The sequence below is a fragment of the Sciurus vulgaris genome (genome assembly GCF_902686455.1).
Source record: "Sciurus vulgaris genome assembly, chromosome: 5".
Taxonomy (NCBI): Eukaryota; Metazoa; Chordata; class Mammalia; order Rodentia; family Sciuridae; genus Sciurus; species Sciurus vulgaris.
The window spans coordinates 14179227-14199552 of NC_136465.1; the positions used below are offsets into that span (position 1 = coordinate 14179227).

A 20326-nucleotide genomic window follows, 5' to 3' on the forward strand; every position below is an offset into this window, starting at 1 on the left:
CCCAGTTCCTTAGCAACTAGCAAGCATTTCCCTGTAAAGACAAAGACCCTTCACTCAGAATGTTCCCTCCCCCCAGCCTCTCCAGGTGTCTGATCTGCTTTGCAGGAACGTGGCTAGGGGCACCCGCCCCCGGGACCTCTAGGAGCCTCTAGCATGGCCCACCATCCTGGTCATCCTGATAGTACCTGCAGTGATCCCAGAACACTTTCATCCTGGTGCTAATTACCTTTCCCCTCTGCCCACAGCTGCTGCTGGGAGACCCATGAGCTGCACGTATATACACACTAATTCCCACATATATGCTTTTGAGATTCTTGCTCCATTTTAGAGATCAGAAAATAAAGGTGAAAGAGAGGAGCAGTTCCTAAGTTCCCAGCTGCCTCCTCTTCAGCACTTCGAAGTAGGAGCTGAAGAGGATGGTTCAGGGACAGGCCAGGACAAGGTCCTAGGATATCTTAGAAGATGAGAACCCGGAAGGTGGAAAGGCTTTGGAAAGACGGGAAACCCATACCAGGACAGTGCTCTCAGAGTGAGTTCACCTTGGAGCCACCTGACAAATCATTCTGTTTAACAAGGAGAGAATATCTTAAAAGAAATGTTTCCATAGAAAAGGAAAGGAAGAGAAAGAGTTAGAAAGAGAGGAAAATAGATACTGATATGAACCCTGGGCCTCCTGCATGCCAGGCAAGTACTATACAACTGAGCCACATCCCCAGCCCCAAGAGAAGGAAATAGAAGAGACATTACTAGAACTTCCAGTGGGGAGTGGAGATCTACTACCAATACCAGCTTCACCATCTACTGCTGTGTGAGCCTGGTCTAGTCAGCCACCCTCTCTGGGCTCAGTTTCCTCAACTATCAAATAGTTTGGGATAGGTGTTCTGAAGGGTTCCTCCAGTTGAATGCTCTGGGATTCTTTATGTTCATTTTGGGGAGAGGTAGAGAAAGCTACCATCACTGTCCCCTTGTCTGGAAATAATGAGCAGAAGCAACCAGGGTAGAGTAGAATTTTGAGCATTCTCAGAATTCAGAATGAAAAAAGAGTATTTGGCTGCAGAAGCCAAATAACCCCAGTGGGAGGCCCAGGTTAAAGATGTGGAGAGCTGGAGAGCCCAGGGTTTCCCAGAAGCAGCAGCCAGCTCATCAGCCCCAGATCCAGGCCAGAGGAAACCCAGGCAGGCATCCTCAGCACCTAGTGGAGCGCAGATAGAGGAGCACCCCTGCCCTGTGCCTGCACTTGGAGTCAAAGAGCAAGGCACAAAAGCATAAGCTGAAGGTGAAAGTCAGGCAGGGGTTGGAGGGTTAAAAGGAAGGAGGTTGAGCCTGTCAGAAAGGCAGGCTGGCAAGGACCCTGGGTTCTCACTTTCATTTCCAGTCTCGTGATGCGAGCAGGAGGGCAGGCTGTGTGCACCTCCTTGAGGACCAGAGCAACAGCCTCACGGTCCAAACACCCTTCTCCACCCCGACACCCGCCTCACACCCACGCGATGACAGAAACAGGGGGGTAGCACTTTCACATCACCCTGAGGAAACCGACACTGCAGGACGGGCTGTGGCTGGGAAGCCAGCTCCCGACCAGCTTTCTCCAGGATGGAGGGAGCTCTGCTGTGCTGAGCATCAGTAGGACCACAAAAGAAATCTAGGCTCTTTCTGTGAGGTGGGAGAGAAGACGGACAAAGACAAGTTATAGGAGTGTGAGTCTATCAGAGCTGAGTCCCCAGAAAAGAGCAGCAGGAAGACAGTCTGGGGGCCAGGGTCCAATTGGGAGCAGGTGCAACAGCCTGTGGAAGGAGAAGGAGGTTTGAGGAAAGAAGCTGGAAACAAAGACACACATTAGCACCAATCACCAATCAGCTGCTGGTGCTCCTGCACACACCCACACCTGCTGTTCATTTACCTGCTCTCCAACCCTGATCCACAGACAGCACCTACAAGCCAGCCTTTGCCCATGTAAACACTGGACACCTTTGTCCAGAGTTAGGGTGTCTTCCCCACCCTCCGAGAGCCATGCCCTATCCATCCACACCTACACAAGCATGTATGCACACATTTACACACCTCTACTGTATGCATACGGTAAATACAGCAGCCCACACAAATCACATGGTGTATGCACCCGCAAGACACTCCAGGGTATCAACTCTGCCAAGCTCTTTCTAGACATCCACAAAAGCGGTGTATACATGCACTGTTTGGCCCCAGCAAACGTGCACACGGGATTTGCATGCACATGCAAACTCCATCCATACTCACCCACTTCATTCACAACCTGAACACACACCAGCCCACCACTGACACAGAGAGACACCTCTGTTTGGCTTAGACTGAGGACCAGACACCACCTAACCACAACTCTCACTTCAGTCTCCTGTTGCTGCAAATGGATTTTGTAGTGGAGGTGTCAAGAATGTGGTTTGGGGGTGGGAAATTAGGAGGAGTGAAGGGAAGGTTCTGACCCTAGAGGGGAATAAGGCCTTCCCCTGAGGTCCACAAGGAAGGCACCCAGACACATGTCCATCCTCCTAGCAGCCCTACCTATGGCCCCTCGCCTGCACGCTGCATAGACAGGGAAAGAAGAAGCCAAAAGTGGCCAGTCTGAGTTGCTAAATTCGACCTTGGTGGAGAAAGGGAAACGCGTCAGTTCCCTGGGGAAGTGGCTGAGCCCAGGGCGGCCACAGTCCCCTGGGCTTCTGCTCCAATGGAACAAAAGTTGCTCAAATAGATCTGACGCTTTGTTTTCAAGCCCAAAATACCCTGTGGCGGCGGCCGGAAGTGTGACCGCGGGAGGGAAGTAGGGCAAGAGGGGAGGCTTCGTTCCATTGCGGTGACTTTTTCTTTCGTTTGGGGTCTAGAAGAAGCTTTCTCACCTCTCTGAGAAAGGGTCTGGGCAAGAGGGGAGTGTGATTCTGAGATTTGGGGCTGGAGGACCCAGAGACCCAGTCACCTGCCCGCTCCTAGGAGGAGTCTGAAAATGCTGAAAATGATCCTGCCTTACCCACTATCTGAATCTTATCTCAGGCCACCTGGTGGCAGAGTGGAAAGCCAACCCAGGGTTAGAGGGACTGAGCCAGGGGCAAGGAGCCCAGTGGCAGGTGACTTTGCCTTCAGAGTTTGACATGCCCTACTGTATCTTGATGTAATTTCTTTTTACGAAGATCCTATTTGCATAGAGTTTTCCATAGCAGCCAATAAACTAGACCATAGCTGAACTAAAACTCAGACCCACATATTTAGACTCAAAAACTTTAATAAGACAGCAATGCCATTGCTGGATCCAGACACAGGGAGAAACTGCTACAGCAGATAAGATCCCAACCTGGACACCCTGCTCTGAGTCCCGTGTCCTAATCCATTTTTCCTCATGCCCTTTATCACTACCTCACATGTATTTATTTGTCCTCATCCTGGACACTCATGGGACCTGTGATCCACAGCAGGGACTTGGACTGTTTTCAGTGATACCTTATCCACAACATGTGTGACAATATAGTAGATGCACAATAAATGATTACTCCCCCAAAAAAATTAAAAATAAATGGGAGAAAGGGAGGTCATCAAACAGTTTATTGTCTTGTAGGGACTTGGTAACTCTAAGGCCTGGGCTAGGGTGTGGCCTAGTAGTGGAGTGCTTGCCTAGCATGCGTGAGGCACTGGGTTCGATCCTCAGCACCACGTAAAAACCAATAAATAAAACAAAAGTATTGTGTCCATCTGCAACTAAAAACAATTAAAAAATATAAGTTTAAAAAGGCTGAGGCCTGCTGAACAACAGACACCAGTACCAGGAGAGGGTGCAGTGGAGGGGAGAGGTAGGAGTTATAATCATACAAAACCATTAGCTCCTTCTCTTGTGGAGCAAGTATTTGTGGGGAGGGTGGGAGATAGACATTTATCAAAAAATTACACCAATAAAAGTTAAAACAAAAGCAGGAAGGAGTGCAAAGCCCGGGGAGGCATCTGGACTACCACAAGGTAGGGGCATGCCCGGGAAGGCCCTTTTGAGGATGCTGAACCCCCGCTGAAGGATGCATGCTGGGGGTATAATTTTGAGAAGACCCAGATCCAGAGGAAAAGAAAACAGGGCAATGTGCACCGCACAACGAGAGGCTCGTTGACCAGACGGCGTCCCGGGGATCGCAGGCCGCGCGGGTCCTGCCCCCTGGCACCGGAACATCAGGATTCCAACTGGTCGCCGGAGCCTGGAGGCCGAGAGGCGCCGCGCACGGCCGGGGGCCTGCGAACCCGGGCTGCAGTTCAGAAGCGGCCGCGCGGCCCGGGTCCCTGGGTGCTATTTACCAGCTTTTAATGACAGCAGGGTAATCACCCTAATGAAAAACTCCCTCGGGGCTCGGGGCAGCCAGACTGCGATGAGAAAACCGGGAAGCTTTTCGGAGCCGCCAGTGAGTCACGCTGAGTGTGCAGCGAGCCCCTGCCGCTGAGCGGGAGGACTCCGGGTCCCCTTCCCAGCTCCGCGCCATCGCGCTGCCCCTGGAGCGCCCGGAGCCAAGGCCGCGGGGGTGGCGCGCGCAGTGGGCCTGGGGCGGTCCAGCCCTTGGAGCGCCTGAACCCCTGCCCTGAGAAGTCCAGCTCGGCCTGGGCCTGGGCCCGCTCTCATGGGATGGAGCCACCGCAAACCCGATTCCCCACTACCACCCCTGTTCGGGCCTGAGAGGGTCCTCGGAGCCCCCTCCCCCAATCAAGACCTTGGCTCCCTAGGTTCCTGAGTTTTGGAGGGGCCCACACTCTGATGTGTTTAAGGCACCCCCAAAGATCCCCAGCTGCGCAGCGATTCCCGACCTCTCTCCTAAAGACTTTCGCTGGCAGTGCCTCAGTTTCCCTGACTGAGTAGTCGGAGCTTAAGATTCTCCACACCATCACCACCACCCCCCCACACACACCCTGCCCCCGGGTGGCGGGAGTATTAATTACAGTTTGTTCCTGGCTTTGAAGATGAAAAATGCCAAGGATCATTACCTCTCAATTAACGGGGCTATTAGCCCTTGAGTTTATGTCTGATTAATCCAACCCCACCTCACCCCTCCCCAAACCTGGGATCCAAGCTGTTCCCTAGTGCCCCTTCCTTGGCCACCCTGTCTCCCCAGGCTCCTTCTTTCTGGAATTCACACTGGAAATTAGCCACCTTACCGGAAAATGGAGCATTTAGCCCGTTTCATCTTCAACAGGTATTACTGAGCTCTCCGATGAGCAGATGAGCCCAGTAGTAGCTGCTGTGGTCCGTACAGGCATGAAGGCCATGTGTCCAGCCCTTGCCTTCATGATGTTTACATTCTGGTAGGCACCCTAAGGTCTGAATGCCATCTGGTGTGTAGCCAGGGCTCCCTTCTGTCCCTGTTCCTTCCTGTAGGATTCCTCCATCATCTGGACCACAAACCATGATCAGGTCTAGGCCAAGCAGGCACTTAGGATGAGTCTGGTAAGGACAATGCTAACAGATTCCAATTTCAGAGACAAAAAACAGTGAAGTCAGCATAAAGAGGAGCAGAAAAAATCCATAGCTCCTGTAGGACACACCCCCCTTTTCTCCTCTCCCCTCCTCACTTGGAGTCTCAGCCCTTCCTCAAAGCTTTGGTCAAGCCCCTTTATCCTCCACCAGACTTTCTCCTCCCACTGAATGGCTGCTTCCTCCAAGCCAGAAAAGGACCTTCGCTCTGAGCTGCCTGGATGTGATCTTTTCTCCTTGTTCCAACAGCCTGCTCCCTGACTGTAGGTCCCCACTCTCAAGTTTGTTTCTTTCTCCAAAGATTGGCAGGAAGTGTCATGTGGACACAGGTCTCTGTGATATGACAATACTGAGTCCCAAACCCAGAAGTCCCAGGCCCACTCCTAAATGAAATTCTAGAGGATAAAAGGGTCCCATCCCATGAGGTAAGGAGTGGCGACTGGGGATGGGCCTAGAAAGGAGAGGGCCAGATGGGAAAGGTGAAGTGGAGCTTGCTCTCCTCAAATCAGTCACCTTCCAGAATCAACATGGACACTCGAATTAGATCAGGCAACTTTTATTGAGCACCTACTGGGGACAGGCACAGTACTAAACACCTGGAAGACAAAAATGACTAAGACTCCCTGCCCTCAGGAGCCTTGGATACCATCTCTTGATTCTTGGTAACTTTCCTGGGTGATCCTGGACCAAATAGTTCTGAATAACCCTGATGATTCTGCAGTACTGAGAGATACTTTTCCTTTGCCCCTTCACCATGAGCCCTGGCAGGGATGTGCATGCCATCAGTCAGGGCTTCCGACTCAATGTGCAGTTCTCCAGCTGGAAGAGATCAGGTTGGGCCAATAATGTTCATCTTGGAGCAATGGGATGAAGCCGGAGCTCAGTCCCTTAATGCAGGGGCTATACAAGAGTTGCATTTCCCAGTATGACAAAGGTCAGGAAGCCCTATCTAAACTATCTGATAAAAGATATTGCTAATACAACCAGGAGTTTCAATTCTGGACCCCAAAGAGTCATTAACTGTTTTTTCCTAAATCCCAGATTGTTGACTATATAGGAAAACAAGGAAAGGAAAAGTGTGCCCCCAACTCCTCACCTGGATGGATGAGGCAAAGGGCCAGGAGGTTGGAGGCTGAGGAGGATGCTGAGGCTGGGAGCAGAGAAGAGACAAGGACTTAGGGACTGCAACCCTCTCTGGTTTACTAAGCGCTCTTCTTACAGGACAGGGAGGAGAAGAACTTGTCCCTGTCAGGGTTTGGATTCAGCAATTACCCCATGGGCGAAGTCTGCACCCAGCGAGAGGTAGTTGTATGGCAAGCCACGGAGGTGACAACTTGCCCTCTTTCATTCTTTCTCCCCCCCCTTTCATACACACATACACTATCACCCCCTCTTTACTCCCCCTGACTGCCTCCCACACTGTTCCTCCGCACTCATTCTGGTTCATTTCAATTCACAGAGTTCCTCTTTCCAAAAAGTCCCATCCCCTGAGAGGCCTTTCAGCAGAGACACCATCCCTCTCAGCTGAGAAGGGGCTGTCCCACTGTGGGCCCAAGGGGAATGACAGGCCCCGGGGGCACATGACTCCACTTATCCTCCATGACCCCCTGAGCTAAGCTCATTACAAGCCCTCATCCCTTGACCCCTTCCTCCCCCTCCCTAAGGATCCAGCCCAGCCCTCCAGAACCATAAATGTATTAGGGATTCTAACAGATTTCTTCCAGCCCTGCCTGCAGTCAAGTCAGGAACCCACAGATTAACAGAGCTAGGAGGAATTTAGAGTTAGCTTGTGCAGGCCAACCCCTTCCCAAAACCCAAGTATAAGAAAGGTCCAGACCCACAGTCATAGAAGTTTATGGCAGAACCCAGAACCGCTGATTCCCAGACTGGGGTAGTGCGTGACATTTCCCCCACAGTGCCCTTCACTCAAATCTCACCTCCCAATTCTTTCCTTCCCTCCCTGTCCCTGGCTGGCCTGTCCCTGACCTCTTGACCTTGGGTCCACTAATGGCAAATAACTCACTGCTGTGGACTTATGTTTTGGGAGTGGTCTCAGGACTATCCATCTAAGAGGCTTGGCGCCCTCATAGCAAATGTTACTTTGTAACTAGACTCTCCTTCTCTCTTTGGTCACCAGATTTCCCTGAAATTACCTAAAGTATGACCAAAAACACCTACATGATTATAATGAGCTAGTTTGACGTTAGGTACAAACAGGTGTTTTAAATGGAAGTATGTGATTGACTTGGGGAGGATCTGTGACCTTTAACACAGCCTAGGGAAGGGGGATCCAAGCTCAAAGTAGCACAGTTGCCCTAACATCAACTGAGAGGCCCTGGCAGAAATACTACTCCTCCCTGATCTCCCTGGGAAGGGAGTGCTGTACCCCCTTTTTCACCCCTAGGTAGGTCACCTCCCCTACCTCCATGCTGGGTCCAAAGGGATGCTAGGATGCCACATTCAAGCTTGCCTTTCTTCTATGCACTGCTTTCTCCCCAGCTTTTAGACTGATTCACCCTCTTACCCACATCCACTGTCTCATTTTTTTCCCCTGACGTGGCCATATGGGAACAAACAGCATTAAGGGCATTCTTTTTGGAAGCATGCAAGGTGACTTCACATGTCAGATCAGCCACTTCAAGGCCAGGTAACCTCCAGCAAGCTACTCACTCTTCCCAACAACTTAGATCTTTGACTTAGAAAGAAAATAAGGTGCAGTCCTAAAAGTTTCCTCACAGGACTGTTGTAAAGACTGAAGAAAACAAAGTGTGTCTACAGGGCCTGGACAAAGCAGGCATCTGACATCAGTCACCTCCATCTTCTGGGGCTACAGTCTGGAACCCCTGCAAGCCAGAGGCTTCTGTACCTTCCGAGACCATGCTCAGCTCTGAATCAACCAGGAGTACCAGCCTCTAGCTCTCCAGGAAGCCTGCTGGGCTGGCTGTGGTATTTCCCTTCCACAAGCTTCTAGGCAAAAGCCACCTGGCCTCTAAGCTGACCGTCATTACCAAAGAAATGGCAATGACCTCCACTGCAGGGAGGGCTGGGAGACTTCACTGGTGGGCTATGGGTCTCCTCTGCACCTCCTGCACAGCAACCCAAAATGGAAAACAACTGAAGACACTCAGGAAAACCCCATTCAGGAGTAATTCCACCAAGGTGGCCCTCTACCCTAATGCTTGGTATGCCTTGAGCAATCCAGTCACTGTCTCTGCCCAAAATTTCACATTTCACAGGTCTTGTCCCCTGGGCTTGATCTTATGGCATTAATGAGCGCCTACCATTTTTCAGGTGTCAAGATTAATTTCTTTAGAGTATCTATTATCTATTACCCTCTCCAAGCATTTCCTTTTTTTTTTTTTTTTTTTTGTGTGTGTGTGTGTGTGTGTGTGTGTGTGTGTGTGTGTGCGCGCGCCTTGGATTGAACTCAGGGGCACTTAACCCCTGAGCCACATCCCCAGCCCTTTTTTTGTATTTTATTTAGAGACTGGGTATCACTGAGTTGCTTAGCACCTTGCTAAATTGCTGCCGCTGGCTTTGAACTTTGATCCTCCTGCCTCAGCCTCTGGAGCAGCTGGGATTACAGGCCTGTGCCACTACCCCGGCTAAGCATTTCCTTTTGAGATGCAAATACCCTCTGAGAATGGCAATACATTAAATAGCTAATGCTCCAGGTTGAATTCATTGAGGGGGTGGTCTTTCTTGGAGGACTGACTATGTTTAGCAAAAAGGGAGCTAAAGTTCAGAGTGCAGACGTGACTATGGAAAAAGGACCAAGACAGAGTTGTGACCTTGCTCTTTTCTGCAGTGGATCTCCGGACCACATCTCCTTCCCTTACCCTTCACCGAGACAAATACACCAGCTCCCCTACATGCCGCAGTAGTCCCTGTAGGTGCAGCTGCTGAGGTTAGCCGGAGAGAGAGCAGCCAGGGCCTGGGCGGCCTTAGCTGTGCCTGCCTGCCTGCCCGCCTTTCACCAGCCTGGGGGTTGGGGGGACGCCCTGAACCAGTGCCTACTCGCTCCCCAACAAGTTCAGGGCTTAGAGTTCAGGTAATTAAGCCCTTGGCAATCTCACCTAAGCCCGCCAATAAAACTGAAACAAACACCTTCAGCTCCTTTTCAGGAGGGAGAGAGGAACCAGGGAGGGAAAGAAGAAGGGCCAGAGGGGAAAAAAAATATTTTCTACACTAAATTCCAGTCTTGGCACCCAGAAGAGAGAAGGCTAGTAGTCTACAAAAAGCCACCCCAAACACCTTACCATGTTCCACAATCATAGTTGTCCCTGTTGCCACAGAACCCCTGGCCTTCCTCTGCCACCATTATTCAGATGACAGTTAACACCTGTTGGCACTGCCACTTGAACAGGAAACAGACAATGAGGGCCTAAGCTTGTAGGGCTAGCTTTCTCCAACACAGTTTCTTTAATGGTAGAGAAGGAACAGCATCCTGCACCCACCCTGGAGAGCTACAGCCACCCACCAAGAAAGTTTGAAAGGGTACTCCAGAGTGTTCAAGAGTGACGGGTGGGGAGGGAGGAGTGGAAGTTCACCAGATTGGAGGCAGGGGCTGGGAATATTGGACATCACTTTCCTCTGTTCATAAATGAATATGTGACCAGTGAAACTCCACATCATGTACAACCACAAGAATGGGAAGTTAGACTCCAGGTATGTATGATATGTCAGGATGCATTCTACTGTCACATGTAAAAAATCAAAATAAATTTTTTAAAATGAAAAAAAAAAGAAGTGACTATGTGACTCAACTTCTTTTTGAGGTTTTAATCCCTGCTGGGCTCCTGTAGAATGGGGACCATGCCCCTTGGTTGGCAGATGCTCAACACTCAGATAAGAATGTCCTTTTCTCCATAAATTTTGATATTTCTTGCACGAGATCATGCTGGTATGGTATGGAGTTCCATACCAGGCCCTTTTTACTGGATGGTCCAAACTTCCTTCTGGGACACACAGGAAAAAAAGGTATTTCTGTCATATGGGAGTGTGGGGAAGAATATAGTTTAATAATAATAATTGCCATTTGTTGATGGATTGCTAGGTCTCTAGCATAAGTAATCTATGAGAGTTCTCTAATTCTTCCTACAGTGTAGGTATTATTATTATCCCAATTTACAGATAAGAAAACTGAGGCTAAGAAAGAATTCAGAGGTTTGCCCAAGGTCACACTCAAACTTTAATGAACACTTGAATTGAATGCTCCCATTCTGTACTAAGAACTAGGAGGAAGGAGGGGCAAGGCATCTTGCTCCAGAAGATTCCTATTCAGGCTTCCCCAGCAGGTGAGCAGGCCCTAATACAAATCAATACGCTCTGCTGCATGTTCTCCTTGGGAGCAACAAGTTCATCTAGACTCAAAAGTTGGAGGGCCTTCTCTGGAGCTGATGCACCCTTCCACCTGCGCTGGAGGCTGGAAGCCTTTGAGGAACCAAACGCTGCCATTGCTTCTGCCTTTCCCAATGCAGGCCCCTATGGTTCAGGAATAGACCTTCCAATTCCTCACTGCATGTCCTCCCGGGAAGGGATTCCGACAGGTGTTAAGTGGGTACACTGAGGGATCCCGGGGAGCTGAAGTGAGCCAGAGGTCTCTCACTTCCTTCCCAACACCTCCGCAGGACTGAGTTCTGTCCCGTGCCGGGAGACGTGGGCAATGCGGTCAGTCTTGGGGTCTGCGGCTTGTCCAAAACGGAGGACCTCGCAGCATCTCCTGGCCCTGGGCAGACACCCGCAGGGAAACACACAACCACATCCTCCGCGTGCAGGCGCAACAAAAAGAGCCCCAAAGGAGTGAGGACTGGGACTGGCGCGCCCAAAGCTCTCCGCTTGTCTCCTCCCCCCGCCCCTCTCCTACCGCCAGGCTCTAAGGCCAGAGGCCCCAGCTGCTGGCTAATTTTTCACGCCCCCCAGACCGCCTCCCTAGGTGACGCTACAGTCTCTACTGTTCCTTTAAAGGCTGCGGGTTCCGTTCTTCTTTCCTCTTCCACTGGATGCCAAAATATGCAAATTCAGGGACCGGAATCTGCAGCCAAATAGAGAAGGAGAAGGGGCGCGGCCGGCACGTCACCGGATCCGCTCCTTGTATGGCTCTTCCCGGCTTGGCCCGCCGCCCCGCGACCCTCCCTGCAGCCGCCAGGGCCCCTCCCGCATCCAGCCCGGCTCACACCGCCACCCACGCCCCCCGACCGGCCGCTCGCCCCCCCCCCCCCGCGGGAGGGAACCGGGGGCGGGAGGCGCTGCATGCCCTGATTCCGGCCGGAGCCGGGGACCGCTGCAGCGCGCTGCCTCCCCGCGCCGCGCGGGCGGAGGAGAGCCCGGGGGCGCTGTGACTCCCCGGCATGGGAATTGGGAGCCTGGAGGGGGTGGTGGAGAGGGGGCTCTCGGGCGACGGGAATCCCTCCTTTCCTAAGAACTAGAGAAGATCCGGGGGAGGCCGGGCCCTCCCATCCTCAGCTTTCCACCGAGTGAAGTGGAGGGGAGGGAAGAGAGGTTGTCATCCACCCCCACCACAATGCGCAGCTCGGGAGTTCCTCCCACACGTCCCCGGCCCGCATGGCCCTCCCACGGCGTGAGGCCCGGGGATCCTCTCTTCTTCCTTGTCAACACTCCCACTCCCCCTGAGAGATGCACGGTCCCCCAGCCCCGACTCTGCAGCGGGGGACGCGGGATTCACCGCGCCCACGCGGCCACCGAGGAGAGAATCCTCCCCCGCCAAGTCGGTGTGATTCGGGGTCGCGCCTCTGTGCGCCCTTCCTCTCCTCCCCCTCGCCCGCGGCCCGGCCGCGCGCGCTTTCGGTGCAGGCCTCGGGGAACACATCACCCGCCCCCGGGATCCGCTGCCGTTCGGGGAGGTGACAGCGCTCCGGGTCGGCGCATAGGCCGCGCTTGACTTCAGGGCGCGGACAGGCAGCAATGAGGACAGCCCTGTGGAAAGCGAGGCGGAGGGTAGAGCCTAGGGGAGGCCGCCGGGTGGTTCAGAGACCGTGGGTTCTGCGTTCTCCTGAAGCAGCTCAGCGGCGGGCCTTTAGCAGGCAGCAGTAGACAGCGACTGTGCTGGGGCCTGCTGGGCCCTCCTGCCATCCTGTGGCCAAAGGGGTTGTTTTGGAACCGTTAGGGAATTTACCGGGGATTTATTTGCTGCACGTGTTTTCTATCCTAAACTTCATTCCTTCTTCTTTACCACCAAAACCGCACATCTTCGACCCCAGATGAGTGGGACTCCTGCCTCCCGCGCAGCCGATTGGCGGATACGACAACCCATCCCTGGGTTCAGCCGGGAGTCAGCACGGGGTCAGGGGTCCAGAGAGGGACAGGAGTATGGGCAACGACTCAGTGAAGTCTGCACAAAAGTTCTCAGGATACTCGACCAAAGAGCCCTAACACCTTGGAACCCCGAGGCAAAGGGAAGAGACTCCTGTTCGAGTCTCAGTAGGGTCCTGAAATCTACGAGCCCCGCAGGAGCATGGTATTAGCGTATACCTTCTGGGTTCCCCGGCAGTTTCCAGACTGCAGCGAAGGGGACATCGTCGAGTGTGTTAAATTTTCTTTTTTCCTGCTGGGGTTGCTGCAGGCCAGTTGCAACCCCAATCCACCGCCCCACCACCACCCCACACGTGCTAATTCAGTCCTCAAAAAAGCGCGCGCGAGCACACACACACACACACACACACACACACACACACACACACACAAGCTTGGTTGCTGGTTTTTCCACTAGGCACTAAGTGCTGTGTGCTGCGCGCTTCGCTTTCAGCTGCATCCCTCTTTCCTCTCACATTTTCCTTCTTTTTTCTCTTCTACTTGTTTCTTTTTCTCTCTTTATTTAAGAGCGGCGAGCGATGCGGGCGCTGCACGTTGGCTGCGGCCCGCTTCCTGCTTTCTAATGTTCCATTGTGAGGAGCTTCCATTGTGACGTCGCGCCCCTTCGGCTGGGCTTTGTCTGTCCATATATGGGCAGCTACGTCACGGAGCTTTCCCGGGGCTCAGATAAATAGGCTGGTGGAGTTCCCTGGCTGGGAGCTTTTGGGCAGCAGTGAGCTTGCTAGGAAGCGGCGGGGCTGGTGGTGGTGGTAGCAGCGGAGGCAGCGGCGGCAGAGGCAGCGGCGGCAGAAGCGGCGGCGGTGGCGGCGGTGGTGGCAGATCGGGGGGCGGGGGGGTGGCGGGCGCGTGTCTGTTTGTAAGATCAGTACTGAGGCCGCGTCCGACCCCCTAGAGCCGAGACCCCCCCCGAGCCCAGCCCCCATCCCACCCCCCGCACACGCCCCACCCCCCACGACCCAGCCTCACACAGCACCAGCTGAGGCACCCAAGAGGATTACCCCTTTTGCCCCTCTCCCACCCACCCCCCAAAAAAGAGAAGATCCCCTCCCCTGGCCCACCCCTTCCCCTCTTCCCTCCCCCCTCCCCCCGAACTTTCCCTCTCGCATGCTTTTCCCCTGCACCACGGATCGCCTCTCGGATGCCGCTTGCCTGGAAGCTGCGTTAGGAGCGAGCGGCGGCGGCGGCGGCGGCGGCGGTGGCGGTGGCGGCGGCGGCAGCTCGGGAGTGCTATGACCGGCAAACTCGCCGAGAAGCTGCCGGTGACCATGAGCAGTTTGCTAAACCAACTGCCTGACAATTTGTACCCCGAGGAGATCCCCAGCGCGCTCAACCTCTTCTCCGGCAGCAGCGACTCGGTAGCCCATTACAATCAGATGGCTACAGGTAAGGGTGGCAGCGAGGCAGCGAGGCAGCAAGGAAGGAAAGGGAGAGGAAGAGAAGGAAGGAACGAGCTGGCGATGGATGGATAGATGGATGGATAGATGGATGGATGGATGGATGGATGGATGGATGGATGGATGGAGAGGTGGGGGCGTGTTGGGAATTTTCCGGGGGGCGAGTTGCTTTTCCCACCCACTCCTCCCGCCCTCCCCGATCGGGAAGGCTCGGTTGGCGACGCCACGGTAGAGGCTTCGGTTCTCCCGGGTGGGGGCAGCCGCCGATCGGAGGGAGGTAGGTGCGAGCTGCTCTGGGGTTCTCCCTCCTCACGCAGGGGGCCCGATCTCTGGGCTGCACGCAAGGCGTGGTGCTGTCGCCCCCTTTCTCGGGAGGAGCCCAGCGTCTTTTTCACCCGCGCTCTCCCCCCTTACTCCCTCAGCCTCCCACCCGGGATGGAGCCATGTGCGGCGTGGAGTCCCCGCGGTGGGAGAGGTACTGCGACGCTGCCTTTCCGGGGCGTTCAGCAAAGCCGTGGGGGTGTGGGGACGGCTGGGAGGAGGGGGCCCACCCGTGGGGCGGGGGGTACTGTCACAGGGGGCGATCCTGGGACCCGGGAGCTTGGGAAGGGCGGCCGCTCCAGCGCTGGAGACACGGGTCGGTTTTCCGCCGCCCTCCACCTTCGCTAGCTGGGGCTAGGCTTTTCCCCTCCAGCAAGAGCTGAAAGCCCCTCAGACCGGGAGAAGGCTGGGGCCCGGGGAGGCGACCGGAGAGCTCCCTTTGCGGGCGGCACCCTTCTACGATCCGAGGACAAAGCGTTGAAGCGCTCTGGGTCCGCGACCCAGGCGCAGCGCGCGTAGGGGCATCGCCCTGGCGGTAAAGGCGCGGCGTCCTGGAGTAGACAGGGCCGGGGGAAGAGGCCGAGTTGTGTGAGCTGGAGTGCGAGAGCCCGGCGCGCTCCGGGTCTGAAACTACCTGTAGCTGCAGATACCTGCCCGCCCCACCTCGGGAAGAACAACAATGCTTCTCTCTCGCGCGCGCGTGTGTGTGTGGTACGTGAGTGTGTGCGCGGCGTGTGCGGTGTGTGTGCCGCAGCCACTCCACACCCCGATCCGTAGTATTTTGCTGTATCCAGGTTGCGCCCGGGAGCGCGGCACCGCCCGCTTTGCGCCGGGCCCAGCGTTCCTCTTACCCCATGCGCTGCGCACTCCAGCCGGCCGCACCCTCCTCACCTGGGCAAGGACCTGGGCGCCGCGGCCCGGAGCCGACTCGGCTTCACTCACCCCTCCCTCTCTCCCCCGCTCTCCACAGAGAATGTGATGGACATCGGTCTGACCAACGAGAAGCCCAACCCGGAACTCTCTTACTCTGGCTCCTTCCAGCCAGCCCCCGGCAACAAGACCGTGACCTACTTGGGAAAGTTCGCTTTCGACTCCCCTTCCAATTGGTGCCAGGACAACATTATTAGCCTCATGAGCGCCGGTATCTTGGGGGTGCCCCCGGCCTCAGGGGCGCTCAGCACGCAGACATCCACTGCCAGCATGGTGCAGCCGCCGCAGGGAGAGGTGGAGGCCATGTATCCGGCGTTACCCCCCTATTCCAACTGCGGAGATCTCTACTCGGAGCCCGTATCTTTCCACGATCCCCAGGGCAACCCGGGGCTTGCCTATTCCCCCCAGGATTACCAATCGGCCAAGCCGGCCTTGGACAGCAATCTCTTCCCCATGATTCCTGACTACAACCTGTACCACCACCCCAACGACATGGGCTCCATTCCGGAGCACAAGCCCTTCCAGGGCATGGACCCCATCCGGGTCAACCCGCCCCCTATTACCCCTCTGGAGACCATCAAGGCGTTCAAAGACAAGCAGATCCACCCGGGCTTCGGTAGCCTGCCCCAGCCGCCGCTCACGCTCAAGCCCATTCGGCCCCGCAAGTACCCCAACCGGCCTAGCAAGACCCCGCTCCATGAGCGGCCTCATGCGTGCCCGGCGGAGGGCTGCGACCGCCGCTTCAGCCGCTCGGACGAGCTGACCCGGCATCTGCGCATCCACACGGGCCACAAGCCCTTCCAGTGCCGGATCTGCATGCGGAGCTTCAGCCGCAGCGACCACCTCACCACTCACATCCGCACGCATACGGGCGAGAAGCCCTTTGCCTGCGAGTTCTGCGGGCGCAAGTTTGCGCGCAGTGACGAGCGCAAGCGCCACGCCAAGATCCACCTCAAGCAAAAGGAGAAGAAGGCGGAGAAAGGGGGTGCGCCCTCCGCGTCCTCGGCGCCCACCGTGTCGCTGGCCCCCGTGGTCACCACCTGCGCTTGAGGCTCGGGCCCCCAGATCCCCTCTTTTTCCCTCCAGTGCCTCCCGGCTGCTCGCCTGAAGGCAGCGGGAAAGCCAGCCACGGAGGCTCAGGGGCCGCGCCCTGGCCTCTCCATGGACGTGCGGCCCTTTGCACCCCTTCGATGCCCCTCATTCCCATCCTTTCACACCGGCCAGCGGTCGGGGGCCAGGCTGGAAGCGCCTTCGCCTCGCTGTCCCCCACTTAGCCAAGGCGTGGGGGCGGAAAGGTGGCGTCTAGCCCGCTTTGTTTAATTGGGATCGCCTTGATCCAGGGGCCGCTGGGCTGCGCCAAGGACCTGCGGGGGACTGAAGGCGGGGCCCACCCAACCCTCGCCCGACCCAAGCACCTCACTGATTCCCCCGTGTCTCTCTTCCCCCTCGAAGACCCGAGAGGGGGTGGGGGTATGGAGCGCACCAAAGCGCAGAGCTTGCTGCCCGCCGCACGCACGCGCGCCTGCGTGCGGGGATGCGCGCGAGTGTGTGCGTGCTCGCGTGTGTGTGTATGTGTGTATGTATGTGTGTGCGCGCGCGCGCGCGTGTGTGTGAGACTCTTGAGCTGAATTGGGCTGTGTCTACCCCAAACTCTTCCCCACATTGGGTCTCCAAAGCCGCTCGGGGATGTCCCAGGCTGGGGGCCTGCACGTGGCCGGAGGAGATGGTCTCCCATCTGCTCCGAAATAATGTTTCTTACAGAAATGCCTCGGATGCCGCCGCCGCGGTGCTGCTGCAGCCGCTTAGGGTTTGGCCCTCAGAACCCCTCCTTTTCCGAGCGCTTCCTTCTTAGGCCTCAGGGCAGTTTGATCTGCGGGGAGAAAGAGCAGCCATCACTGAGCCTGCCTTTTTAAAAATATATTTTCTCGGCCCCCCTTTCCAAACTCTATGCTCCTGAGTTTGCCCTCTTCCCTTTCCGCCTTCTTCTCCCCTCTCCCTGACTTCTTCCCCACGTCTCTCAAAACCTTTTATCAGAAAGGCAGGCCTCAACCAGCCACCCAACTTTTTGTTTTTCTACTCACATACCAATTTCTTCTTCCCACCATTCATGGGAAAGCTGGCCGTGGTTTTTGTTGTTTCCTTCTGTCCTCACCAACACAACAGATAGAATTTAAATATATGTGTATGGTGTGTGCATATATGTGTATGTATATGTATGTGCATACTTATACGTACACATACATACAATATGTATTCTTAGCAAAATCAAATCTCTAAGGTACTTGGTTATCCGGCGCAGTGCACTGGAAAAAAGAGAATTTGTAGGCATATACAGCTTTAAATGATTTATTTTTTATGAAAATATTAACTGATGAAATTATATCTACATATGTTTGTATGTATGTGTGAATATATATATATATATACACGTACATACATATATATGTGTGTATATATGCATACACATGTCTGTCCAAATTTTCCTCCAAGTTACATGGGGAATCTTGCATTAATCCATGTTGAAGAATGAGACACATCTTTTCCACACCCCAGTTTCACCTTCTCCCTGTCCTACCTCACCTCTTCTCAGGCGCCCCCTCTTCCCCAGCTGTCCTGCCCAGCCCTGCCTCACACAGGGTGGCCCTTTTGAAGTGGAGAAGTAGGGAAGGGTGCTCTCTGACACAGCTCCCAGCAGTCTTGACTGAATGTACTGTTCCCTATTAGCGTTATTTCTCCTGTGGCCAGTAAGCTGCCCAGAGAGAAGGAACAAAGGTCTGGAGTTTACAGAATGTCTGTTTTTAAAGTCACTTTATGCGTTTCCCACTTTTTTTTTTTTTTTTTTTTTTTTTTTTTAATAAAAAAGCACCGTTTTTGGTGGTGGATAATAATACTAACAGGACTTTAGAGAAAGGGGAGAAAAACTCAAAGAACAGGGGATTGTGAATTTCCAGGTACTTGGGCTTTTTGTAGAAGGAGAAAGAAGATGAAGTTTGCCAGGAGGGCCCATATTTTTTCAGCTGAAGGGTAAAATCTTTCTTTGCAGAGACAGTATTTTGCTGAATACTTTTTATAATGTGATGATTATTAAAAAAATTTTGGTCACTTCAAAGCTGGAAGGAGGAATCAGATATCCTTTAATATTTTTTCCTTGCTCCTCCTGGGATATGCATGTCACTGCATGATAACTCTTGAGTTTTCCTTTGTTTTAATAAAACTGTTCTCAGACATTTAAGCTAAACTAAGAGAAAAATAACTTTGTTGCCAAAAGGTTGTGCTATCCAGATTTTTTATATGTCTGCATGTTTTAAAACCAACAAAAGAAAATGCACTCTAACTTATGTGAACTGAGAGAAAAAAAAAATCAGGTTTTAAACAGGAAAACCTATGGGGAATGATATTTTTTGAAAGACTTTTGTACAAAGTTGAGTACTTAGAAAAAGACAAACCAGATGTAATATATTTTGTGGATGTTTTTATTTCTTGGATTTATAGTACCTTATACTAAGGTTAAAAAAAAATGCTTGATATTGTGAAAAGGTGAGATTCTTCACCAACATTTCATTTGCTCCTTTGTCACATTGTTATGCCAATATAATATAGTTCATGAAAACAGCATTTTTAAAAACCGAAATATTGAAATGGTGTAATGTTGTACCATTTGCACTGTGAGCAAATGCCAATACAGTAAATATATTGTGTTTGCTGACAATCAGCCGGCCTTTAAATCTCCTTATTTTATTTCTTGTTTTCATAGCATAAAGTTTTGGTTTGGCCTGTTTTTTGTCTTGTTTTGTTTTTGGCTGGTGGTTTGTTTGATAGGTTGCTATGCCTCATTTTGCTGTTCTTGTTCTAAAAACTCTGGAAATGTGGAACCTGGTGTTACTGGAAGTGGGTCAGAATTTTGTGTGGGTTCCAGAGCTTCAAATCCATTTTTGAGTGCAAACCATGGTTCTACGAGAATAGGATCCCACTCCACCTTTCTGGGAGTCTGAAACTGTCACAGATTAAATGAACAGGTTGGATAAACTCATGGGAGTCAGGTCTGGTGACAAATCTTCTAGAAACTTCCTTCTGGTTTCCAATGAGTAAATCTCCTAGTTTGTGAACTATTTCTCTAATGGTCGTAGGGAACTCCTGAACAAGACCCTGAAGGGCCTCTACGCCATAGTGAGTAGTTCTTTTGCTTAAGCTTTTGAAGCCTGAAAAACAGAAACTTGACGGGTTCTTCAGGGTTGGTAAGATAACTGAAAAGATTAGCAGTTCTTTTGTGGTCAGATAATTGGGGGAAAATCAGATTTTAAAGTTCTAAACTTTAATCCCATTTGGACAGAATTCCCCTAGGCCTCACTTGTCAGTGACTGGGAAAGGTGGTCAAGGTGGTTCTGATTCAAAAATAGCTCCTATGACTGATTTAATGCTTTTTAGGACATCTGGGATTCAGAGAAGATGCAGGGAAAGTTTGTGTAGCATCAAACCATCTTATGGTTTCCATCTCCCATGAAAATAATGCTTCCCTTACCCTGCCAGCTATCTTACCCAGAACCCTCTCATCATCCTTAACCAAGTTTACCTGCCAGCCTAGAGCTTTCTCCATTGCTTCTGAGGAAATATGTGCACTTCACTTTTTGGATCTGCATCTTCACCCTCTCCTCTCACCCTACTCCCTGTAGTCTTTAGAATCCTTTATCCCTGCAAGGTTGGTTCTAGAGCAGTCTTTGGACAATTCAGTCCTCCTCCCTCCTTTTCTTTCTATGCACACTATAGAAAATTCACCTGGTCTTCTCTGCTGTGAATTTTGCATATGATCTGCCTCACCAAAATCTGGGGGTTGGTGTTGAGGGTGGGTTGTGCAAATGTGGCACTGGATTGTGAAAGAGGGCTTAGTGTT

At 53.0% G+C, this 20326-nt stretch overlaps 1 protein-coding gene across 2 annotated transcripts; it reads left to right on the plus strand.

Moving 5' to 3' along the window:
- The first annotated feature begins 13485 nt into the window (after positions 1-13485).
- Positions 13486-19216, plus strand: EGR3 (early growth response 3). 2 transcript variants are annotated; one of them, XM_079142321.1, is made up of 3 exons: positions 14037-14176; positions 14610-14662; positions 15479-19216. In XM_079142321.1, exons 2-3 carry the CDS (start codon positions 14623-14625, stop codon positions 16486-16488), a joined length of 1050 nt encoding a protein of 349 aa, XP_078998447.1. In that variant the 5' UTR covers positions 14037-14176; positions 14610-14622; the 3' UTR covers positions 16489-19216. The 2 variants fall into 2 exon arrangements, with proteins under 2 accessions (XP_078998446.1, XP_078998447.1); XM_079142320.1 differs by lacking the exon at positions 14610-14662 and having other exon boundaries at positions 13486-14176.
- Positions 19217-20326: the final 1110 nt, after the last annotated feature.

Excerpts from the sequence above, each read along its gene's own strand:
- EGR3 (XM_079142320.1), top strand. The coding sequence starts at position 14,023 with ATGACCGGCAAACTCGCCGAGAAGCTGCCGGTGACCATGAGCAGTTTG. Across the intron at positions 14,177-15,478 it reads TTACAATCAGATGGCTACAG|AGAATGTGATGGACATCGGT; the intron begins GTAAGGGTGGCA and ends CGCTCTCCACAG.